This window comes from Fringilla coelebs, assembly GCF_963513975.1.
Source record: "Fringilla coelebs genome assembly, chromosome: 21".
NCBI lineage: Eukaryota > Metazoa > Chordata > Aves > Passeriformes > Fringillidae > Fringilla > Fringilla coelebs.
Window position 1 is genome coordinate 3,424,187 of NC_140047.1, and position 21,144 is coordinate 3,445,330.

The following is a 21,144-nucleotide window of genomic DNA, read 5'->3' on the forward strand; positions in this document are numbered from 1 at the left end:
AAAGAGTGGTTGGGCAGTGAAGGGGCTGCCCAGGGTGGCTTGGAGTCCCCATCCCTGGAGTGTTTAAGGAAAGATTGGATGTGGCTCTGGGTGACAAGGTCTAGGTTGGACTTGATCTCAAAGGGCTTTTCCAGCCTAGTTAATTCTGTGGTTGTGTGATTCTGTGTTTGATTCTGTGGTTTATCCTGTAATCCTATGATTCTATGACTGATTCTGTGATTCTGTGATTCCATGACTGATTGTGTGATTCTGGGATTGATTCTGGGATTGATTCTGTGGTTGTGTGATTGATTCTGTGATTGATCCTGTGATTCTGTGACTGATTCTGTGATTCCATGACTGATTGTGTGATTCTGTGATTGATCCTGTAATCCTCTGATTCTGTGACTGATTCCGTGACTGATTCTGTGATTCTGTGGCTGCAGACACGAGCTGTGTGGATCCAGAGGGAGCATCCCTAAAACAGGAAACCCAGGAATTGTGGCTATGCTGAGGCAGCCCTGGCTGCTTGGTTTGTTCTGCAAAGTCGGATGGGAATGCCCCTAAGTGGGATGGGAATGCCCCAAAGTGGGATGAGAGCTCCCAGTGCTGCTGCTCCCCCCAGGAGTTCCCACCAGGATTTCCTGACCTTCTCACTGGTTCCAGTTGCAGTATTCCTCTTTTCCTTGGAGTCTTGTTTGTGCTGGAGATGCAGGAGAAGGGGAGAGGTGAACTGGGGGGAATGCTGGTGCTAAAGACAGAGTTCCTGCAGAAATGGGCTGCTCCAGCTGGAGTGGAGGGGACAGCAGGTGCCATCGATGACATTGGTGCCCACGGGTGGCACAGCAGTGCTCCAGCCCTTTGGCTCAGCTGGAATTCTGTCCTTCAGGATGAGGAGCAGGGACAGGGAAGAGCAGAGCAGGCAGTGGGAGCTGTGCCTGTCGCACCAGTGTCCTCAAGGATTTATCCCATTCCTGGAGGAGCCGTGGCAGTGATGCTCAGACATCTCACAGCAGCCATCCCCTTCCAGAAACACCAGGCTCTGCAAAACTGGGTCAGAGAGGAGCAGGGAGGGAGGGACAGCTCGAAATCCTCTGGGCTTGGCGTTTGGAAATGAGATTAAGCTGTAATCAGGCTTGACAGCACAGCTGAGGGAGGGACTTGTCACCTCCGAGCTGCTGAGCTCCAGCGTTCCTGAGGAACGGGGCAATAATTCCCTTCCTCACCTTTCGTTCAGAGGGGACCTCTCCCTGCTCCTGTGGCTTCCAGGGAAAGAGCAGGGCATGTTCAGGAGGAGGGGATCTGCTGCCCCTGCCATGCATTTGGGATTTGGAGGGTGGGAACCTCACCCACCTTCTCCCCGAATCTCATCCTGCAGGTGCAGCTCTCTTGTTTTCCCTTCTGCTGCTGAGGTGGTCCAGGGCTGTTTTTCCCACATCTCCAGTGCCTCTGCCATGCCCTTTGCCCACAGCCCCGTGCTGGTGGCTCCTTGAGCTCCTTGGGACATCACTGGGGCGTTGAGGAAGGAAGGAGGATGTGCCAGGTGGGATTCTTTGATCCTCCCTGAGTCCTGCAGGTTGGGATGAGTTTGCTGCAGGTGAGGTTCTGTGAGCACAGAGAGAGAGAAGAATTTGCTTTTTCAATGGATCATGGCAAGGAAAACTTTATTTTTCTAAGTGGGCAGTGTCTCATGTTACGTTTCCATTTCCAGAGAGTCTGTGTGGAACCAGAAATGGTTTAATGAAAGTTTTATGATTAAAGTAACAACAGGATTTGGCCCATTTTCCAGGAAATTACACCATGCCTGCATTCCCTGTTATCCACTTAATTGATAAATTGAGGCATCTGTTGAGACAATAAAAAAGAAGGAAAAAAACACTCCAAGAAAAACTGCAGAGGAGCCTGAAAAGAAAAGCAGGAACTGCCTGGAGGATGCTGCCCTTCCCTGGCCCTCCAGTGCCAGGCAGGAGATGATTCCTGGCTCCAGGCTCTGCCTCATCCAGGTTCCACAGCCTGAGGCAGAGCCTGGAGTTTGGGAGAAATTTGGGAATCCCCCAGGCCTGCAGAGAGGACTGAGGGACCTTTTTCGGGGCAGAAACACCCAAGTCTGCCAGACTGTGTCTGCTTGGGAATGGATCAGGGCAGGCTGAGCTGATAAAAAGAAATTAATTCAGTTTCCAGGGGTTGCCTTTGTTACATGAGCCATTTCCAGAGGGTGTGGGAGGCAGTTCTCCTGCTGAGACGTTTATTCCCTGATAGGAGGCTTGGAAGTGTTTCCAGACTGTTGGAAGCACCCCAGAGGAAAAAAACCCAAACACTCAGCAGAGCCCAGGGGTTCACTCTGCCCCCCACCCTGAATGAAAATGGGGGAATTATGTCTTTGTAAAGGACAAATGTGGCTCTGTGTGGGAGGGGTGATGATCCCAGCACTGATTTTCCTGTTCTGTATCCACTGGGTTCCCTGGGATCGAGGTGCTCTCAGGCACTCCTCGCTGTCCTCGGGATGGAGGAAGGAGCAGGTGATGGGAATCACATTCCAAACCTCCCCCTTGCCCTGAGGAATCATCTCCCAAGGGGAAAAAACCAGGAGAAGTGCTGGTTCCTGGCTGGAGAGACCCCAGGGCTCTGTGTCCATGCCCTGCAGGGCTTGGCAGTCAGGGAGGATGGAGAAACATCCAAAGGGATGAATCCAACTCCTGCTGGAGCCAGACCTGATGGGCACCAGGCTCTGGAGGATCCCTTGGGAAGATCCAGAGCAGAGGCTGGGCAGAGCTAAAGAATAAAGCAGGGATTTATCCAAAGGATCTCCTCCATGGATCCACCTTGGGCAGCACCAGAGCCCAGCCAGGGCTGCACCCAAGATGACCCAAAATGGCCCCAAAATGCCCGGCCGGGCACGGGGTCTCTCCCTGGGATCAGCTCTGCTCCATTTGCACCTTGCAGTTCATTGTCCCATCCCAGCTTCAGCCCCTGCAGTCCCACCCTGCTTGTTTTTCTCTCTCCAGCCCACGGGGTTTGTGCTCCTGGCCTGAGATTTGGCTCATTTGTCCTTGGTGCCCAGCTGGAGCAGGAATTGTTTTGTCTCCCTGCTCTGTGCACAGAGCTCACCATCCCCTGATGTGAGCCCAGACCCACAGACTAAAGCAGCACAGAATGTGAAAAATAGAAAAGCTGAAACCTGAGGCATCATTTCCTCCCTTTAGAAGCTCAACAAGGCCTTTTTGGGTCTCTATTTTAAATATTCACTAAGAATAGGTATTTAATAACAGATAAGTCTCTAACAATAACAAACAGCCATCAATGTAAAAGTATAATAATAAACATCTAATAACATATAAATATCTAACAGTAAATAAACACCTAATCCAGGATAAATATCTAATAACAGTAGATGTCTGACACTCCCTCAGTGGGAGTTAGAGCTGGGAATGCCTGGCTCTGAAGTCTGAGCTTACAGTATTTGCAGGGATCCCCGTGGCAGGGAGAAAAAATGATGTGGAGGACTCCATCTTATCAGAAGGCCAATTAATTACTTTATCATACTATATTATTCTATACTATATTACACTATATTACATTACACCTAAACTGAGTCTGCCAAGCACTCATCTCTGCACAGAATCCTGTGACTGTCAGCTGACAGTCCCAACACACACCTGGCCCTGACAGGCCAAGGAAACAAAACCCCATCACTCTGGGTAAAATCTCCACATTGCATTCTGCTTTGGCACAAACAGGCACAGCAAATGAGATAAGAATTGTTTTTCCTTTTTGTGAGGTTCAGAGAATGGGAAACCCAGAAATATTCTTGGGAAGAATCGTGCCTTGCTTTTCTCTGTGAGGAGAAATGTGGTGACATGGGCTGAATTGGTAAAGCCCTGGAGAAAGGAAGCAGAGGGGCTCTGAGCTGCTGGTTTGGGCCAGCTTTGCTCCCTGCCTGCCTGGAAAGTTTCCTGATGTGGGACAGGCAGGCTGAAGCTGCAGGGACACCGGGGTGGCTGTCTGGGAGAGGGGGATCAGCCCTGCAGCCCTCCTGGCTGCTCTGGCTGTCAGCAGCCCCTGGGTGCTCCTCCTGACAGCCCCCTGAGGGATGGAGAGCCACGGGCTCCCCAAATCCCCCTGCAGGCTGGGAACCTTTGGGGTTCATCCCTCTCTTGTCCTGCCCTCCCAGGAGGGATTTCTGCCTTCCCTCACCAGCCTCAGCCCAGGCCCAGGAGCCTGATGCTGTTCCAAAATTGAGTAATTTCACAGAATGACACAATGGCTCGGGTTGGGACCTTAAACATCACCCAGTGCCACCCCTGCCATGTCAGGGACACCTCCCACTGTCCCAGGCTGCTCCCAGCCCTGTCCAGCCTGGCCTTGGGCACTGCCAGGGATCCAGGGGCAGCCCCAGCTGCTCTGGGCACCCTGTGCCAGGGCCTGCCCACCCTGCCAGGGAACAATTCCCAATTCCCAATATCCCATCCATCCCTGCCCTCTGGCACTGGGAGCCATTCCCTGTGTCCTGTCCCTCCATCCCTGTCCTTTTCCAGCTCTCCTGGAGCCTCCTGCAAATCCCTGAATTCGTTTCCTAAAGCTCCTTTCAGTGGGTTTATCAACCATTCCCCTGCACTTTCCCCCTGGAGGAGCTCTGCAGTGAGTGACTCTCCTGTCCCCAGGTGATGTGCCAGAGCCAAACACGTTTTTTGTGGTTTTGGTTTTGCTGTGCTTCTGCTCTGCTTGCCCTCCTTCCCTGTGCAAAGGCAGCTGATTTATGGCTGCTCTGGGGCTGTTTTGCAGCCACGAGGCTGGAATAACAACAATAAACTCAGCAAAAGCTGAAATCATTAAGTGGAAAAAGTAAAGTAAAAGAGGAATAAATAATTCCAGGGCTCTGTTCTGTCTCAGGGGTGGGATGCAGAGCTCTGCTGAGAGGCCTGGGCTGGTGTGGGCGCTGCCCTGGCTTAGCTGGGCTCTGGGCTGGGCTTAGGGGCTGTTTTAACAGCAGAGCTCATGAGTGGGGCTGGCTGTGCTGCTGTGGGGCAGCTGAGCTCGCTGTGGGGCTCAGCATGTCTGGGGTGGCCCCACTGCCCCCCTGCCTCCAGTGAGACAAGCCAGGATCACTTCTTCCCAGCAGCAATGACCTGAAATTCATTTCTCCATGCTCTCCACCACTTTATACAGCTCTGTGTGCATAAAAATATAAATGTTGGCTTAAAATGACCCATTTCCTGCAGCTCCACTGGTAGTCCTTTTCAACAAGAGGGGGAAATGAGGCTGGAATCGGTATGAGGGGAAAATGAGGCTGGAATCTGCATTTCTGGGCTGGAGGGGTGGAAACCCAGGAGCTGTGGGGCAGCAGGGGGTGCCACCCTGCCCCTCAGATGGGGTGACACCCCTCGTGTCCTGTCCCCTCTGCAGACAGGTGCTGGGGACACCAGCTCTGGGCAGGGTGGGTGAGCTGGGAATGGTGGCAGAGCTTCCAGAGATGAATCCATGAGACACTGAGGAGGGAAGGAGGGGCAGCAGGAAGGGAAGGATTGCTCCTGGGCTGTGTGAAGTGCTTTTCCTTAGCTGCTCCCACAGATACCCTCCTGAACGTCTTCTTGGCCATCGCTGTGGACAACCTGGCCAACGCCCAGGAGCTGACCAAGGTAGGGGGGACATTGATTTGGGATTGATTTGGGATTGATTTGGGACATTGCTGGGGGACATTGCTGGGGGACACTGCTGGGGGACATTGCTGTGCCCTCCAAAGCAGGGGGACACCCTGAGCTGTCCCTGAAGGAGCTGGGAAAGAGGATAGATGGAGTTAAAGGGAATAAAGTGGATATTTATTGAAGGGATTTCAAAGGCCACAGGTTCTGCCCAGATGGCTCCAAGGTGGGAGCAAAAGAGATCCTGAGATCTGACATTTTGGTCAGTTCTGCTCCATTTGCACCTTGCAGTTCATTGTCCCATCCCAGCTTTAGCCCCTGCAGTCCCACCCTGCTTGTTTTTCTCTCTCCAGCCCACGGGGTTTGTGCTCCTGGCCTGAGATTTGGCTCATTTGTCCTTGGTGCCCAGCTGGAGCAGGAATTGTTTTGTCTCCCTGCTCTGTGCACAGAGCTCACCATGCCCTGATGTGAGCCCAGACCCACAGACTAAAGCAGCACAGAATGTGAAAAATAGAAAAGCTCAAACCTGAGGCATCTCCTGCTGCACCTCTGGTGATCACTTTGCACCTGGATGTTTATTCCCCTGCAGGTTTCTTTATTTCAGGTTGCAGTGAATATTTTGTATTTGCTTTATCCCAGAGTGGGCATTGCTCCTCTCACATTTTCTGTTTCCAAGAGCAGAGGAGAAGCAGTTAACAGGTTTTTTGGCTGATTGGAAACTCAGACAGGAGCAAATTCAGGGATTGTGGTGCTGCTTTTGCCCTTCTGGCGAGCAGCTTGCACTGCAGAGAGCTTTATTCCCCTGCAGGTTTCTTTATTTCAGGTTGCAGGGAATATTTTGTGTTTCGTTTGGTCTCACACTTTGTGTCCCTTACCTCACTGAGACTGGTGATGGATTAAAGAATTAAAATTTTCCAATCAGCTCCAGGCAAAACAACTTGCAGAGGCTGTTGGGAGCACTCAGGGGAGATGTTGGGATATTCCTGCCTCTCCCCAGGCGTGTGAGAAATCACAAAGCCAGGTCCTGGCAGGGGTGGCAGTGACTCTGGTGTGACTTTTCTGGGTGTGGACCCAGATTTCTGTTGTTTACCCTGAGAGCAGCTGAGCCCCTGTGCAGGAGGATTGTGACTGTTGCCCTTGGTGTTTGGGTTATTGCACAGTTTTGATTTCCTGGTGTGCTCTGGTGGATTTATCAGGAGAATTAAAGGGATTTTTGCACGTTTTTAGCTTTTCTCACCCATCAGCAGCAGTCACAGTGGCCTGTGGGGGCACAGGCAGCAGTGTCCCCGTTGGGGTGGATGTGTTTTAAAACTTTAATTTCTTTCCTCCTGCCAGTGGCAGAGCTCTCTGCCCATGAGCTGAGGCAGCAGCAGGCACAGGTGGTTTTTATTTTAGGGAAAGGTGCAGCAGTTCATGCCCTGGATCCCCTTCTGGATGGGGCTGGAGCAGCCTGGGCTGGTGGGAGGTGTCCTGGGTGGGCTTTGAGCTCCTTCCACCCCAAACCATCCCATGGGATTGTTCAAACCCACGGAGCTGTGCTGCTCAGGGCTGGTGCTCAGCCCTGGCACTGCTGCCCTCAAATCTTTCCCAACATTTTTGGCTCTTTGGGTCCCCATTGCTGCTCCACACTTGAGGCACACAGAGACTCCCCCACGTTTCCCACCCTCCTCCAGCTGCTGCAGGGCAGAGCAGCCAAAGGTTCCCATCAAAAACCACATCCCTGTAGGGCTGAGCTGCTCTCTCATCCCCCCTTTTCCTGCAGGACTGGCTCCAGCTTTTCTGGAGCTTTCTCCCAACAAAACCCTCCAAACAGCCTGGTGGAAAATATATTTTATTATTATAAATATCTTATTATAAATAAATTTTATAAATATTTTTATTATTATAAATTACTTTATTATAAATATTATTGTATAATATTATAAATATTATTATAAATCTTATTGTATTGTTATTGTAAATCACAACACAATAACAATACAATAACATTATAAATATTCTTGTATTGTTATTGTAAATAATTTTATTATAAGTTATAAATTATTATTATTGTTATTGTTATTGTTATTATTATTAATTTATTTTTGATAATAATAAAATTTTATAATTTTATCATTTAATTATTTAATTTATTATTTTTTAATTTAATAATAATACTAAAATTTTATCATTTTTATTATTTAATTTTTTAAAAAATTCTGTGTTCTGCATCCCTCCTGCCTTAAAATGCTGCTCATGGCTGTCTTTAATGGCTCTCTGTTGTTTTGAGAGTTTTTCCTTTTTTTTTTTTCTTTTTTTAAAATGGGAATTTTTCCCCTTTCAGCAGCTCAGCTGTTTCTGTGCTCACAGAAATCTCCAGCCTGCAGGCAAAGATCCTCCCAGATTTATGGGCATCCCTTGCACGTGCTAAGAGGGGAGATGAGGCCCAGCACAATTCTTGGATAATGAAGCTCATCCTCCTCCTTTCTTAATCCTTTAAGTGCTTTCTTGTGAATATTTCAGCAGCTGACAGAGATGGTTGGAAACCTGACTTTGGGGATGTTTATAAAGTCTAATTAAATATTGATGCACTCAACAGCATTGCCAAATCATAAAGCTTCTCCAAAAAGTCTCTTGGGGATTTTTTTTTTTTTTTTTTAGTTTAATTTTATTTATGATTCTCCCCCTCCAAATCATTGGGGCTTTCAAAAGAAGAGGAAAAAGCTAAAATTCAATTAGACACATACCTGGAGAATGAGGGATTTCCTGCTGAGTAAATATGATCATGCAAGCCCCAAAAATGGCCCAGAGATAGAAGGAAGTTACTCAGGAGTCAGTTGGTGCCACGAGACTCTCCTGACATTTATTCTGTGAAATTAATTGAGATCAGTGCTGGATTCAATGTGGGAGCGATTGAAATCGCCTCTGTTTAGGGAAGGCAAAAAACTTTCCTGCCTCAGGACTGGAACATCTCAACTCTCCCCATTCTGGAGCTGATTTGGATTTCTTGATGTGGCATTTGGGCCAGGTCTGGGCTCTGTGACCTGTAAGAGCTGGGGCTGTATTTAACTGCAGCTTGGTCACCCCGTGGCTGTTCCAGAACTCACCAGTTTAGGAATGACTCATTTTTGGGGGGAAAAAAATAAAGAATCTCCACCTTTGCTTTGAATCTATAAAAACTCTGCTCCCAGCTCCCTCTCCTGCTCTTCCTGCTCTGGCCTGACTCAAACTCTGCCACCCAATTTTTAGTGATTCCTGAGAACTCTCCTGAATCCCTTTGGGTTCCCTCACCTTTAGGGTTTTTTTTTTATATATTGACAGGTTTTTTTTCCCTGTTCACATATTCAGAGCAGAATTTACCCCCAAAATTTGCTTTTTTTTTTTTTTTTTTTTTTTGCTGGTATGAAGAATATCTCTGGGGACATCAAGCATCCTCCTCACTAAACTGGAGTGTAAGCCCACTACACCTGAAGCTTTATTTTCCTAAATATCTTCAAGCAGGAGGTGTTTTCTCATCTCTGTTGCACTGCCAGTGATGCCTGAAAAAGCAGGATAAAAACATGTATAAGGGATGTGGGAATTTGATGTAAATTTGTATAAAATTCTTGAGGAATGCCCAGAAATTCAGGACTGAAGGCAGTGGCCAAACCCAGGGCTGAGCATCCATAAATCCCCCTCCTCCCTTTGGAAAAGGCTTGAACTGGCTGAATGAATTCAAGAAAATTCTGTGTTAATGATGCACATCGTGATGGGTAGCACCAAAAATGGGTTTTACCCCGTGAGAAATGGATTTAAATGAAGATTTAGAGCTCTGGAAAACAGAAAGGGACATGAACCTTATGGGTAAGAGCTTTACCTCTGAAATGGGGGTGACAGTTTGAGCTGGAATTTTAAATAACAGGTAAAAAATAAACCAATTTTTGGAGTCATCTGCAATATCTGCATGGAAGGAGCTACAGAGATTTTACAAAGCCAACATCTGCTGAGGGCTGAGCTGGTTGTGAGGGAGGAACAGCTGCGTTTGCTGCTCCTTCAGGGTGGAAATCCAGCAGAGCCACACATTTAAAAGAGGTTTTAAAACCTGCACCTGGTGCTTGAGGGGCAGAGAAAGAAAAATCAGCAGCCTTTGGTTGCTGGAGATCCCTCAGAGGAAGAAATAATTTGAATTTAGCCAGAGGATGAAAGGAAAACCTGAAAGGTTTTTTTTTATTGGGGTGTTATTCCTTTTAACACTGGTGTCCTGAGGAAAACATTTCTGCTGCTTTGGGTTTTTGTCACAGGAGGGATTTGTGTGGGAAAGCAGGGTTGGTGTTGGAATTGCTCTGGGGTGTTTTGTTCTTGCTGAGCAGCGAACCCACAGAGTCCAGGGGGGAAATTGGGGGGCACAGGGGACACCCAGCTGAGCCCAGGGACATTCCAGACAGGGTGACAATGTCTGTCTGTCCCAGTCCTGCTCCGTGGAGGGAGCTCTGCTGCCCTGGGAATGGCAAAACCCAGGGTGGAAAATGTGGAATTCACTCCTTTCTCTTTTTCTCCCCCAAATACACTGAATTTCTCCCAATCCTTGGGTGCTTTGCTGTTTCCCACCCCAGCAGCAGGTTCCTGAGACTGAGCTGGGGGCCAGGATTAAACCAAACACCCTTGGCTTCCAATGAGCTCCCAAAGCTTTGATAAATTGGAATTTGGCATAAAATAAAAATAAAATACTGGAAATTATGGAAAAAAAAAATCCATAAAATACTGGAATTTGGCAGCTGAGAAATATTGACTTTGTATAATTGCTCAGCAGGTCTTTTATTCAAGCCTGGTTATAGACTTGCAAATATTTGCAAAGGGGGGAAAAAAAAAAAAGAAGAAAAATAAAAAAGAAGAAATTTATATGGTAATGATTTTTTAAATCAATTTTCCATCAATTTTTTTTTTTTCATTCTGAAGGAGAAAAAGAAAACAGTTTCCAAATGAGTTCAGTGGAAGCAAAGAGCACCAAAGGCAGAGCGAGGAGCTGTTTATGCAGATGGAATTCAGGGTGGATAAATCTCTATCATTTCCCATTCCAAAGCTGGATTTCTGTCTGCTCTCATGATTTTAACCCTGGCTCCTTGCAGCAGCCTGGGAGAGCAGAGGCAGAGCTGTGCATCCCCTGAAGTGGGACAGGAGAGCCTGTGACTCCCTCTGTGTGCTTTTCCCTGGATTTGTGAGATGCTGGTGTTGCTCTCTGCTGATCCTTCCATGATTTGGATTTATTTTGGTTAGAAAATTCCAGCAAAGTTGCCCTTGGTGACACTGAAGGGGAACCAAGGTGTTTCCGTGGGTTTTGCTCTCACCTCAATATTTAAGGTCCTTGAATTTTGAAATTAATTTTGTAATTATTTTTTTTAATTAATATCCTTAACTTTGTAATTATTTTTTTTTTTTAATTAAGATCCTTAATTTTTAGTTTTAATGGTGCTTTTCACGTTGGGTAGGAAGAGAGAAAACCCAGGTACAAAGTTCAGAGCTGAAAAATCCTCCTGATCCAGGGATATGCAGGCAGCAAGAGCAGAACCCTGCTTTGCTCCACAAACTACATTTAATATGGTTATTTTTTTGTTTTCTGAATCCTCAGGGATCTGAGGTGGGTGTGAACAACTGATGGGAGCAGGACCATCCCAAATCCATCATTTTTTATCGTTGTTTCAGAAAAGTCCCCTTGGCAGGAGGTCAGGGAGGATTTAGGAGCCTGGGCAGGTGTTCCAGAGGGTTGTTCCACACACAGCTCTGGGATAAATGGGGAATTCCACCTGGAATTGTCCCATCCCTGCTCCCTCAGTCTCCTTCCCCAGTGCTGTGTGCAGAGTCAAGAGAGTTTGTGAGGCTAAAAAACCCTCTTGACCAAACCTTGCCATTCTCACCTCATCTTGCACCAAACCTGGGGCTGCTTGCAAGAAAATCTGCCCTAAATTGAAATTTCTGTATCCTTGCAGCCCTAAATTGATATTTCTGTGTCCTTGCAGCCCTAAATTGAAATTCCTGTGTCCTTGCAGCCCTGAATTGAAATTCCTGTGTCCTTGCAGCCCTAAATTGAAATGCCTGTGACCTTGCAGTCCTAAATTGAAATTCCTGTGACCTTGCAGCCCTAAATTGACATTCCTGTGACCTTGCAGCCCTAAATTAAATTCCTGTGACCTTGCAGCCCACCACAGCAGCACCACACCCCAGGCCCAGGGGAGCTCTGCTTGTTGCTATTCCATGATTTATTCCCTGATTTCTCTTGGTTTTTTCTGTTCCCCAGGACGAGGAGGAGATGGAGGAAGCCACCAACCAGAAGCTGGCCCTGCAGAAGGCCAAGGAGGTGGCTGAAGTGAGCCCCATGTCAGCAGCCAACATCTCCATAGCTGCGTAAGCACCTTTGATTCCTTGGGAGAACATTTATTTCCCTTTTGCAGTGTCACTGTCTGTCTGTCTGTCTGTCCAGCTGGAGCATCCCGTGGTCTGGGAGCCCTCCTGCACCACCTCTGACCAAATACTTCAATGCTGAGCACTTAATTAGGAGTTTAATGAAGGATTTCTTTCAGTTTGGTGTCCTTTGTAAGGTCTCATCTTTGAATAATTGTGTTTTAGGAGGATTTTTAAAATTTTTTTTTTAAGCTGGCCTAGGGTAGATTTCACCAGGTGAAGTGATAACATCCCACTTTGGATTTTTAATGAGGAGATGAGTTTAGTGATTTTTTAATGAGTTATTTCTGTGTGTGCACAGAAATCAATATTTTTTAATCATCTTGGGAATTCAAGTGCAAAGGCATCCTCTTAAATAGCTGAAAAACGTGCTTGAATTCCCTTTCCTTGCTGGGTGGAATAAAATGCTCTGGTTTGGAGGCAGGAGCATCCATTTGGGATTCCCAGATGCCTGGATGAGGACAAACACAAAAACCCTTGAAGAGCTTTGCCTTGGGCCCAACTTTTCCTGGATCCCAGAGGTGCAGAAATGAGGTACAGGTGGAAATTCCTGAGCTCCAGGTTCCAGTGTTTGAGACATCCCTGGAAATATCCAAGTGTTGGATGGACTTGGAGCAGCCTGGGATGGTGGAGGGTGTCCCTGCCAGGTTGGGATGGGATTTCAGGTCCTTCCAACCCAACCCAACCCATTCCATGACTCTCTTCTGGGATTCCTCACAAGGATTTGCTGAAAAGGTTCCTTGAACCCTTCTGGAATTTCAGCATCAACACCAAAAAGTTTGGTCCTGCACTTTACTGGGAGCTGCTGATGTTTTCCAGACCCCTCTTACAGGGAGACCTCCAAGGGCTGGAGAAGCTCAAGCATAAAAAAAAAAGAAATTTCCTGCTCAATTTATTGGAAAAAACCTGAACTGCAGCCGGATTCCTTCGGTGGAAATCTCTTTTTACTGGGACTTTAATCCACTTTAGCAAAGACAAAAGGCCAAGTGGAGCCAGTTTATTACATGTGAAGGAAAAGAATATTATTAATTTGCCTATTTTATTCTTCTTAACATTTTATTTTGCCATTACTGCTGTAATCAGTTCCTATTTATGCTCTGGCTGTTTGATAGTTTTAAATACCATTTTTTCCTTACAATTTTTTTCTGGCCAGCCTTGAAAAGAAGTCAAATGAGGATAATTGCTCTTGCTCTTTGATGAATTTCTTGGTTCTGGTATTCGAAAATGCAAGATGATGATGGGGCCTATTTGTTCCTGTTTTAATCAAAGCATTTTGCATGGGAACATTTCTTGGAAACCAGCAGAGAAAAAACCAATGCATTTCCATGGACCTAAGGTTGAAATTGCCTAAAATCACCTTTTCCCATCATTTTTCACCAGGTTTTCAAAAGCACGAGGAGATTTTTGTGACAACAATTCCAAGTGAGAATGAAATTGTGGATTTTTGCTTATTTTGCCTCAAATTGAGTCTGCCCTGCCCCAGCTGTGTGAAAATTCACACAAGAACAGGGGCAAGGATGATTTCCACATCTCCTGCCCCTGTGACCATGGCCACTCACAGAACTTTGCTTTGGGGACAAAAAGCAGCATTTAGGTCAAGGGGTTGATGCCCAAAGGGATGAGGCCCTGGAGGAGCAGGCAAGGGAGGAGTCAGATTTTGGGAGATGGGAGGAGGGGCTGCATGGATTGGTGGCTTGTGACCTGTGAGATTTAATGAATCCATCTCAAAACAATTTTATACACAAATCCCAGAATATTCTCAGCTGGGAGAGACCCACAAGGATCAAATCCAGCTCTCAAGTGAAGAACCCAGGCAGGGGTGGAATTTCCAACCTCAGGGAGCTCCAGAGGGGCTTGGCAGCCCCAAATCTTGGACAGAGAGGGGTTTGCAGTCCCAAAATATTGTATAGGGGATGGTTTGCAGCCCCTAAATATTGTATAGGGGATGGTTTGCAGCCCCTAAATATTGTATAGGGGATGGTTTGCAGCCCCTAAATCTTGCAGGGGGGTGGTTTACAGACCCTAAATCTTGGCTAGAGGATGGTTTGCAGCCCCTGTATCTTGGACAGGGAGGGGGTTTGCAGCCACCATCCCTTGGTTACTCCTCTTCAGCACAGCAGGGCTGATTTAGGGACCTTTTGGCACCCAAGTCCATCCCAACACTTCAAATCTCCTGCTCTCATTCCCCACTGTGCTCTGAGGGTGGAGGAGATGTTGTGACCATGGCAAGTCCTGGCAGCTCAGATCCAGAGCTGGACATGCCAAAAGTGCTTGGTGTTCTTAAAAATTGGATTTTTGGTGAATGGAAATACCACCAGAAGCCAAAACTCGGGTACAAAGAACTGAGAATCCAATCCCTGTGGGATTCAGTGAGCAAGGAAAACTGGGATTGAGCTCCTGCAAAGGTGGCTCTACCCAATCAATTTCTATTTGTACTTTCCCCTAAGGAACATTTTTTTTTTTTTTAGTTTTATAGTTTGATATTATTTTCCCAACATGTGAAAATGGATTTCTGTAACAGCAGGCATCAATGGCATGGATGGATGTCCTGAAAACATTGCTATTTTCCCTGCCTGCATCAGTCCAAACAGGTGGTGGCAGGGAACACCATGACTTGGATTTTCTTGACCGCGATGTTCATGTTCCCAGTGTCCCCACAGAGGTGACAAAGCTGTCCCTGGGCTGAGCCTGCTCAGGAGTCACAGTGGCTGTGCTGTCTCAGGGCTCAGGTGCTGTTTTCCTCCCTGCCCTTGCCAGTCCTGCTCCCAAAGCTCCTTCCAGCCCTTCCCACAGGGTTGGATCCTCCACCTCTGGCATTTTTCCCGTGCCAATACAGGGTCAGCTGTGCCTGCAGAGGGATTTTTTGCACTCTGTGACTTACAGGGTTTGGTTTTTTTTTAATTCCATGAGGTAATGGATTACAGTTGCAGCCAGATCCAAGGGAATCAGTTAATCACCTGCCCCAGGTCCCCTCCTAAGCAAGCTCCATCAAATTTGCACATCCAGTGCCTTGGAATTGTCCCCTTGTCCCCCCTCCTCCTCTCTGAGCTCCATTTATTGTGCTGGTTGCTGAACATCATTTCCTAAGCATCAGGAACTGGTTGTTATCCAGTGTTCCCCAGGCTCTGAAGAGGCACCTTCACCTTCCCACCTGGAGCTGGATGCTGTGGGAGCTGGGAATTGCTTTGTGATTGATGGACACCGGGGATCTGCTTTAATAACAGCTGATCATTGCAGTGCCGGGCAGGGATCATCCATCAGCTGCCTCACAGCATCCTGCATTGCTCTGGAGCTCCAGAAATGTCCTCTCTGGTATTCAGGGCACCCCAATGAAGGCGAGGAAAGATGAACCTGACTCCATGTTCTTCGAAGGCTAATTTATTATTTTATCCCTATGCTGTCATGGTGGCTCAGAGGGTTGGGATGATCTGTGGTATTTTCAGGGTCCCCTGTCATTGGGAGGAAATGATGAATCTGACTCCATGTTCTTAGAATGCTAATTTATTATTTTATGATGCTATATTATATTAAAGAATACTATACGAAACCATACTAAAAAATAGAGAAATGATACAGAGAGAAGGTTAAAAGATAATGAAATGAAATGAAAAACTTGTGACTCTCTCCAGAGTCCCAACACCAATGGTCATTGGTCATTAAGTCAAAACAATCCACATGAAACCAATCAAACAGTGACCAGTTGGTAAACAATGTCCAAAAACATTCCAAAGCAGCAAACACAGGAGAAGCAAATCAGATAATCATTGTTTTCTTTTTTCTCTGAGGCTTCTCAGCTACCCAGGAGCAAAATCCTGGGCAAAGGGATTTTTCCAGAAAATATGACTGTGACAGTCCTCCTCCTCCAAAGGGATTCACCTGAGCAGATTTGTCTGACCACAGCTGGTTTTTCACCTGGTGAACTCTAGCCTGAAGGATTTATTTAGGATGAAAAGCGAGGCTGGTGTGGAGCTCCTGCTTCATCCAGCTCCCAGCATTTCTCTGCTCCACCAAAGGAACCTGAGCAGATTTGTCTGACCACAGTTCCTTTTTCACCTGGTGAACTCTAGCCTGAAGGATTCATTTTGTGGTTTCTCTGGATGAAAAGCAAGGATGATGTGGAGCTCCTGTTTCATCCAGCCCCCAGTATTTCTCTGCTCCACCAAAGGGATTCACCTCAGCAGATTTATCTGACCATAGTTGGTTTTTCACCTGGTGAGCTCTACCCTGAAGGATTTCTCTAGGATGAAAAATGAGGCTGGTGTGGAGCTGCTGCTTGCTGCATCCCCCAGCATTTCTCTGCTCCACCAGTGAGCAGATTTGTCTGAGCACAGTTGATTTTTCACCTGGTGAACTCTAGCCTGAAGGATTTCTTTAGGATGAAAAGTGAGGGTGGTGTGTTGGTTCTGTCACTGTTTGCAATGTTTGGCTGAACACAGGAGATGTGTTTGATTCGAGCCCATTGTTTCACTCTTCTTTTTTTGTGATTTTTTTTGTTTGTTTGTTTTCTGTTTAGCATTTTCCTTGCTTTGTTGTTTCTGGAGGTGAGTTCTGGCTTTGTTCAGCCCCTCTGTGTTGTTTGCCCTGCTCAGCCTCTGCACCTGAGGGACTTCACAGAGCCAGGGATCCTTAGGGCAAACCATTGGTGCAGCTTCCTTGGCAGCCAGGCTGGGGGACAAGGGGACAATTCCAAGGCACTGGATGTCCAAAGCACTTTTTGGTGCCACTGCCAGTGGAAGGAAGAGCCCTCAGGCTCATCCTTGTGGGTCACACAAAGACCCCAAAGCAAACCTGGGTTTTTTTTGCCTGGCCTGATGCCTGAATTCCCCATGTCTGGGTTCCTCCTCTGCCTTTCCTGTCCCAGCCAGAGCTGCACCAATGGCCCGTACAAAAGGGGCTGCCACGAGCACTCCCTGCCCCAGGCAGGGCAAACCTGGCACCCACAGCATTCCCCAGTGCCCTCCCCTCACCTTTGCTTGGGGAAAGCCTTAAAATAGCAATTTTTCAGCGCCCCTAAATTTGTAGGAGCCTGCCAGGGTAGTCAGCCACACTTGGAGGAACTTTTCGCACTCTGTGATTTATGAGATTTGGGGTTTTATTAATTCCATGAGGTAATGGATTAGAATTGTAACCAGATCTAACTGAATAATTTAATCATGGGTGTGAGGGGTGAGTTTGGGGTGAGTGGATGAAACCTTGTGGGCAGTGGCAGGGACAGCTCCTGGACGTGGGCACCAGACCTAAGCACACTTTGTCCCATTGCCCACTGCTGTCCCAGAGTTATCTGTGCTTCCCTGGACAACTCCAGCCTCCAAGGACCTCCTGCTGCCTCCAGGACTGGTTTCTGCTGGTCCTACTGGGCTGTTCACAGAGCTGGTGCTGTAGTTGCAGTCCCACAGGGGGACAGTGCCTGTCAGTGGGAGCAAGGCAGGAAAGCCACCAGAGGTGGCACCTCAGTCCCTTCACCCTGACCCCTCTGCCCTTTTGTACAGGTCTGGGGATGCAGGGAGGGGGGAACTGCTCTGTTTCTCCAGGTTTTCCATCTCGGAGGTTCCATGTTTTCCTTCTGTACTGTGGCTGATTTCCACGTCTCTGTTGGGCTCTGGGCACCCAGCAAGGAGCTGCCTGAACACCCAGCCCGTGCCCTGTGCTCTGCTGGGGGGTGTAGATTAGAAGAGGTGTTCTTTTCCTCTTGCTGGTTGTGATTCCTTCCCTCTGCTCCTCCCCTGGAGTGTGTCAGTGTGTGAGGTTGATTCCTCCCGTGGGTTTTCCTCCCTGTCCTCACCGTCGGCGTCACCCACTGCCACTCTCTGGGCTCTGTCCCTCCTTCCTGGTAAGTAGCATCTGGTGAAAATCAACTCCTGCTGTCGGTTTGCCCTGGAAAAGGAGGCTGGGCTGGCTCTGTGGTTTCACACATGGGAGTTCCAGGCAAATTTATGGTTGGAAAAAAGCAGATCCAGCCACGGGAGCAGAGCAGTGAGCCGGGAGTGCTGCGGGACTTGTGTCACATTCCCTGCACAGGTGACAAGGACAGAGCATGGCCTTCATCCTGCCCAGCACCAAACGAGGCAGGGAGACACAGAGGTTCATCCCACTGAGGGATGTTCATCTGCTTTCAACAATTTCAATAATTTCAGCAATTGAACCCCAAATCTCACACATACTGCACAGTGCTGACTCCCAGGTGAATCAGGGCAGCGTTCTCCTCCATCCCAAGTTTTCCCAAAGGAATTTCTTGGTTATGCCCTGCACTCAGGGGCTTGTTCTCTGCAGGATTTTGTTGCCAAAGAGTAAAAAGGTCCCCAGCTTGAACAAGCTGGAAATTAAAATTTCCTTGGCCAGCATGCAGGACGTGCCACCCCCACTCTGCCTGTGCTCCTGTTTCATTTGGCACCAGACAAATGCAGAAATCCTGGGGTTTAGGTAAAAAATGTCACCTGGCTGCTCAGCAGATTATTTGCTTCAAGCAAAACTTTTATGATGCCTTCCATAATTTTTCTTATCTTCACTCCAGGTTTCTGAACCTGTGGATTTTGTGTTAAATGCAGTATCTGAGCCAACATTTCTGTTTGGAACAATCCATTAATTTTAATAAATGTATATTTAAACCTCTGCTTCTATGATACCCAAAGAACATTAGATTTTAACTGGGCCTTCTGGTCTGCTGGAATTGATTGTTAACAGATTTAGACCCTTGTGAAAGCAGGAGGAAAAATGCTGCAACTGAAAAGGCAAATCAGGAGGTGAAGGGATTTTATTTTCAGTCTTGGGGAGGGTTTTTGGAACGCTGTAGATTGATAGAAATGGTCATTAGAGCTAGGAAAAAAAAAATGCCTCAAGCCAGGATCAATCAGAATATTTAGAATCCTGGTTTTCTGTGGATTCCCTGCCTTTTCTGTGTGATTCAGTGATTTCCATATTTAGAACCCCCCCCCCCCCATAAATGGTGTGGAGGAGATGGAGGAGAATCTACAAAATTCCTTGAGCTGCAGGAAGCTCCTTTCACCCCTGGCCCCTGCCCCGCTGAAGCTGCAGCAGAGCTGAGGTTTTTAGGCCCAGTGACCCAATTTTGGGCAGTCTGAGCAGGGCCCATCCCACTCCCTGTCCGAGGAGAGAGGTAGGTGCCTCCAACGAGCCCATCTGAGGCAGGCACTGAGGAGAGGCTGTGTGACACCAGCTGCTGGAGCTCAGGAGGATTTTGGAGCCCTCTCTCCAGCCCTTGCTCTGTGCTAAAGCTTCCTCCCGGTGCCAAGGGCAGGAATCAGCCTCCTGCTCCCCTTGGAAATGAGGATGTGCAGCACAATTCCCCCTGGCTGCAGCCAGACCGCCCCGGGGTGGCAGAGGTGGCTCTGCAGGACTTTGGCGCTGTGAGTACCAGGGAGCCCCGTGCTCATCGCCTGCCTCTCGGCCACCTCTCCCTCCTGGCTCCCTTTTGGACTCTTTGGTTGTGTCCCTGTTCTCCAGAGGGTGCTGTGTCCGTGGCTTCCACAATCCTGGAGCTTGCCCGGTCTCCTCCCCGTCTGCAGCCGACAGGAGTCTCCTCCCGATGTCTTTTATGGTTTCTCTGCCCGTTTGGTTTGGTTTTTTTTTTTTTTGGTTTGTTTTTTTGTTTGGTTTTTTGGCTTTTTCTTTTCTCACTTTTTGTTTTCTTTGTTTGTTTTGTTTTTTTGCATGTGCAGTTTTGTAAAGCAAACTCGAGGTACTGTATCTCGCAGCTCGTCAGTCTCCAGCGTAAATTCACCGTGAGTTGCTCTCTGTTACGATATTCGCTACGTGGATTTCTCATTCAGAGCTCTATCAGCCTTCCCCTTCTCCTGGTGCCTTCACTCTCCGTGTTCTTTTTCCCCCAAAAATCATTCCCATCATTGTGGAAAGCCTCCAGACCAACATCCAGGGAAAGGACTGGAAGGTGTCATTGTCATTTGATGCTTGTGATTTGTGAGCAACTCTTGTGTTCCATACATTGACTGTGACTTTTCCCCCCTCTTCCTTCCTCCATTTTTCTCCCTTAATCCCTTTCCATCATTTCTCCTGAACTCTTCTCCTCTCTTCTCCTGTCTCCCCTCATTTGATGGTTTGTCTTGTTCTCACTTGTATTTCTTTCTGTTCTCTGTGTTTATTCTGTGCTGGGCTGTTGGCTTTGATGTTCCACCAGTGTTTGCGCTCTGGGTTCCGTGGGAGAACCAGGAGAGCTCTCTTGGAGGGAAAACTGGAGGAGGACTTCAAAAGAGTTCTGGAAACAGGGTCCAAGTGAGACTAAATTGGAAAACTCTTGAAAAGCTGGTTATGTCTTTGCTCTCTGACCTTCTTGAGCTGGAGCTTAAAGCGACAGATTTTGACCTAATGAGGCTCTTGGCAATTCCTCTGGAGCTGGAGTTGAGCAAACACAGTGGAAAACTCTCTCTCACTCCATGTGCTTCCTCCCAATCCAATCCTGCTGGCTGTGCTGTGGGTCAGGGTGTGCTTTGACACCAACAGGTTGGTAAAAACATCATTACTGCTGCTGACTAACCCCAAAAACTCCTCATCAGCTCCTGTCCCGCCCCCACGAGTGTCCTTTGGGTTATCCTTTAACTCTGTCACCTTGTCTTTCTTCTTTAATGCTTTTGGAGACTCAAGTAAGTGCAATCCCATCCTGGGGGTTTGTCCTGGCCCCACAGCAGGCACCAAGGGACTGTGAAGCCAAGGAGCTTTTCCAGCAGCTTTTCCAGCAGCTTTTCCTCCCTGATATCCCCCTGGGTGTTTGGGGGCTCCTTGTGCAGTGGTGAATCTTGGACAAGTTGGGATTTAAAATATGTTGATGCTTTATGTGAGTTTAACTTCTGTGACCAAGACTGAGCTGTTGTGACTGCCCAAAGGAGGTGTGACCTATCTGTGCCCAGGTCTGATGGCTCACAGGGTTGGGACAATGTAAATTAGGGGAATAAATGAGATATAGTCATCTTTTGGATCATTCCTTCCAATGTATTTCCTGGCTGCTGGGAGTTTTGACAGAAAGGTGCAGAGATGGATGAGCTGAATGTGGTTTTTTTTCTCAGTGAGTATTAAGGAGCATTTCCCCCAAAACCTCCAGAGAGATAAAACATTGGGCTTTGTGCACACCAACCCCAAAGTG

At 47.6% G+C, this 21,144-nt stretch overlaps 1 protein-coding gene across 1 annotated transcript in view; it reads left to right on the top strand.

Moving 5' to 3' along the window:
* Positions 1–21,144, top strand: part of CACNA1B (calcium voltage-gated channel subunit alpha1 B) — a gene marked incomplete at its 5' end in the record, with an annotated part of 303,988 nt that overhangs the window by 203,735 nt on the left and 79,109 nt on the right. The window contains 3 exons of the mRNA XM_084219396.1: positions 5,548–5,615; positions 11,869–11,975; positions 19,709–19,771. Of these exons, the coding sequence (XP_084075522.1) occupies positions 5,548–5,615; positions 11,869–11,975; positions 19,709–19,771 (238 nt within the window). The remainder of the gene's footprint in view (positions 1–5,547; positions 5,616–11,868; positions 11,976–19,708; positions 19,772–21,144) is intronic.